The sequence below is a fragment of the Eimeria mitis genome, genomic scaffold (genome assembly GCF_000499745.2).
Source record: "Eimeria mitis Houghton genomic scaffold, Emh_scaff351, whole genome shotgun sequence".
NCBI lineage: Eukaryota > Apicomplexa > Conoidasida > Eucoccidiorida > Eimeriidae > Eimeria > Eimeria mitis.
The window spans coordinates 9394-11873 of record NW_013571853.1 but is presented as its reverse complement, the minus strand read 5'-3'; the positions used below and the strand labels follow the sequence as shown (position 1 = coordinate 11873).

General features: G+C 56.5%; 2 protein-coding genes across 2 annotated transcripts in view; both read left to right on the top strand.

Moving 5' to 3' along the window:
* Positions 1–305, top strand: part of EMH_0009070 (uncharacterized protein) — a gene marked incomplete at both ends in the record, with an annotated part of 10484 nt that extends 10179 nt beyond the window's left edge. The window contains 2 exon segments of the mRNA XM_013498548.1: positions 3–249; positions 253–305. Of these exon segments, the coding sequence (XP_013354002.1) occupies positions 3–249; positions 253–305 (300 nt within the window).
* A 254-nt stretch (positions 306–559) lies between these two features.
* The window catches only part of EMH_0009060 (uncharacterized protein), a gene marked incomplete at both ends in the record, with an annotated part of 7053 nt that continues 5132 nt past the window's right edge, over positions 560–2480 (top strand). Inside the window, 3 exons of the mRNA XM_013498547.1 lie at positions 560–665; positions 899–1192; positions 1355–1803. Coding sequence (XP_013354001.1) covers positions 560–665; positions 899–1192; positions 1355–1803 — 849 coding nt within the window. The remainder of the gene's footprint in view (positions 666–898; positions 1193–1354; positions 1804–2480) is intronic.

Below are 2480 nucleotides of genomic sequence, written 5' to 3'. Positions count from 1 at the left end.
AGATAGAGGCAGAGAACAAGAAGAAGAGACAGGAGACAGAAGAGACAGCTGAGGAGACACCCCACGGTGTCCCCTCTCTCTGTCTCCGGGTCTTATTGAGTCTCCTTTTAGAGGCAGCAAAACCCTTCTCCCCCTCCTGCAGAAAATACACTCTCACTGGGGCCCCCACACCTACAACCCAGCAGCAGCAGCAGCAGCAGCAGCAGCAGCAGCAGCAGCAGCGGTATCAGCTGAGTTTCAAGGGCCCTCNCAGCAGCAGCAGCAGCAGCAGCAGCAGCAGCAGCAGCAGCAGCGGTATCAGCTGAGTTTCAAGGGCCCTCTATGCTTGGAGCTGCTGCTGCAGGAGGTCACCACTCTCCTCTTAGTAGATAAAGACAGACTAGAAACCCTTATCGGTTTGCTGCAGCACCCTTCAGGGCCCCCCAGGGGGCCCCCTGGGGGGCCCCCGGGGGGGCCCCCGTGGGGGGCCCCGGGGGGGGCCCCATGGGGGCCCCTGCAGCAACATCACAGCCTCTCAGCAGCTGGTGAGATCCTCAGGCGATTCACACTGCCCCTGTGCATGCAGGCGTGCGCCCCGCTGCAGCCTGAAGCAGCAGCAGCAGCAACAGCAGCAGCAACAGCAGCAGCAACAGCAGCAACAGGGGTTGCTGAGGGGGATGACGACGGTTGGGTTTCATACGAAGCTGTTGCTGCTGCAGCAAGGGCTAGCTCTCGTGTCTCTTCTTCTGTCTCCTTTTTTTGCTGCTGCACTCGGCAGCTGCTGCCTCCTCTGTTGCTTGTCTCCGGAGACACAACAAAAGGAGACACTTTGCTGCTGCGGTGTACAGACAGCTGCGCAGCAGCAGCAGCAGCAGCAGCAGCAGCANAAAAGGAGACACTTTGCTGCTGCGGTGTACAGACAGCTGCGCAGCAGCAGCAGCAGCAGCAGCAGCAGCAGCAGCAGCAGCAGCAACACAAAACTGCTGTCTCCTCTCCTCCCCCCCCCAGTCTTTCGCTGTCGCCCTTCTTTTTCTCTTCTGCCATTTGGGGGCCCCAGGGGCCCCCTTCCAGGGGCCCCTACCGGCAACCTACAGCAGCAGCAGCAGCAGCAGCAGCAGCACGCTGCTAGCAGCAGCACCACCTGCTGCTGCTGCTGCTGCTGCTCGCGTAGCTCGAGCTGTGGGGCTGTCTTTTCAGGGGACAGCCCTTTGGGGTGAGGGGCCCCTCTGTGCATGCGGGCGGTGTCTCCTCTCAGCAGCTGACAACAGGGGGGCCCCGGGGGGCCCCCCGGGGGCCCCCCAGGGGGGCCCCCCGAGAGGCAAAGCACAGAGCTTCCTCTCGGCTGTCTGCGCAGTTGCTACTTTCGCTGCTGCAGAGCACGAGCTGCCAGCGGGTGCAGCCGGAAGCAGCAGCAGCAGCAGCAGCAGCAGCAACAGCAGCAGCAGCAACAGCAGCAGCAGCTGCTGCTGCGGCTTCAGTTCCTTAGCGAGGCTTTCTGCCTTTGTCGTTCTTTGTGACAAGGTGCTGCAGACGCTTGCTGCAGAACTGCAGCAGCAGCAACAACAGCAGCAGCAGCAGCAACAGCAACAGCAGCAGCAGCAGAAACCCCGGCAGCAGCAGCAGAAGCAGCAGCAGCAAAAGCAGCAGCAGCAGCAACAGCCTGAAGGAGATGAAGGGGCGTGGGGTCCTATGTTTATCCCCCCGGGGCTGCGGCGGTGGTTCCTAAGGAGCAGCAGCAGCAGCAGCAGCAGCAGCAGCAGCAGCTTGCGTGCCTCTCTGCTGCCTGCAGCAGGGGACAGTATGAGGCTGGAAGGCCTTTTAGCTGTGAGTCGATTGTCTTTGTGTTTTTTTTTGTCTCCTTTTGTCTCCTTTTGTCTCCTTTTTGTCTCCTTTTGTCTCCTTTTGTCTCCTTTTTGTCTCCTTTTGTCTCCTTTTGTCTCCTTTTTGTCTCCTTTTGTCTCCTTTTGTCTCTTTTCTGTCTCCTTTTTGTCTCCTTTTTGTCTCCTTTTGTCTCCCTTTTTTGTCTTCCTTTTTTGTCTCCTTTTTGTCTCCTTTCTGTATCATCTCTTCTTCTGTCTCTCTCTCTGTTTTTTTGTTTCTCTGTTTGTCTCTTTCTGTCTCGTTCTGTCTCCTTCTGTCTCTTTCCCTCTGTCTCTTCCTTTTTCTGTTTTTATCTATCTCTCTGTCTCTGTTTCTCTCTATCGCTTTCTGTCTCTATTTGCATTTGTGTCTCTCTTTCTCTCTATCCCTTTCCGTCTCTGTTTGTATTTGTCTATCTCTCTTTCTCTCTATCTCTCTCTGTCTCTGTCTGTCTTTCTCTGTCTCTCTTTCTTTCTTTCTTTCTCGTTTGTCTTTGCTGTCTCCTTTTCTCTGTCTCCTCCCCTCATACATCTCTATACTCCCTTTCTCTCCTTTCCTAATCTATCTCTCCACCTCCTGCTGCTGCTGCTGCTGCTGCTGCTGCTGCTGCTGCTGCTGCTGCTGCTGCGGTGTCTGTGCAG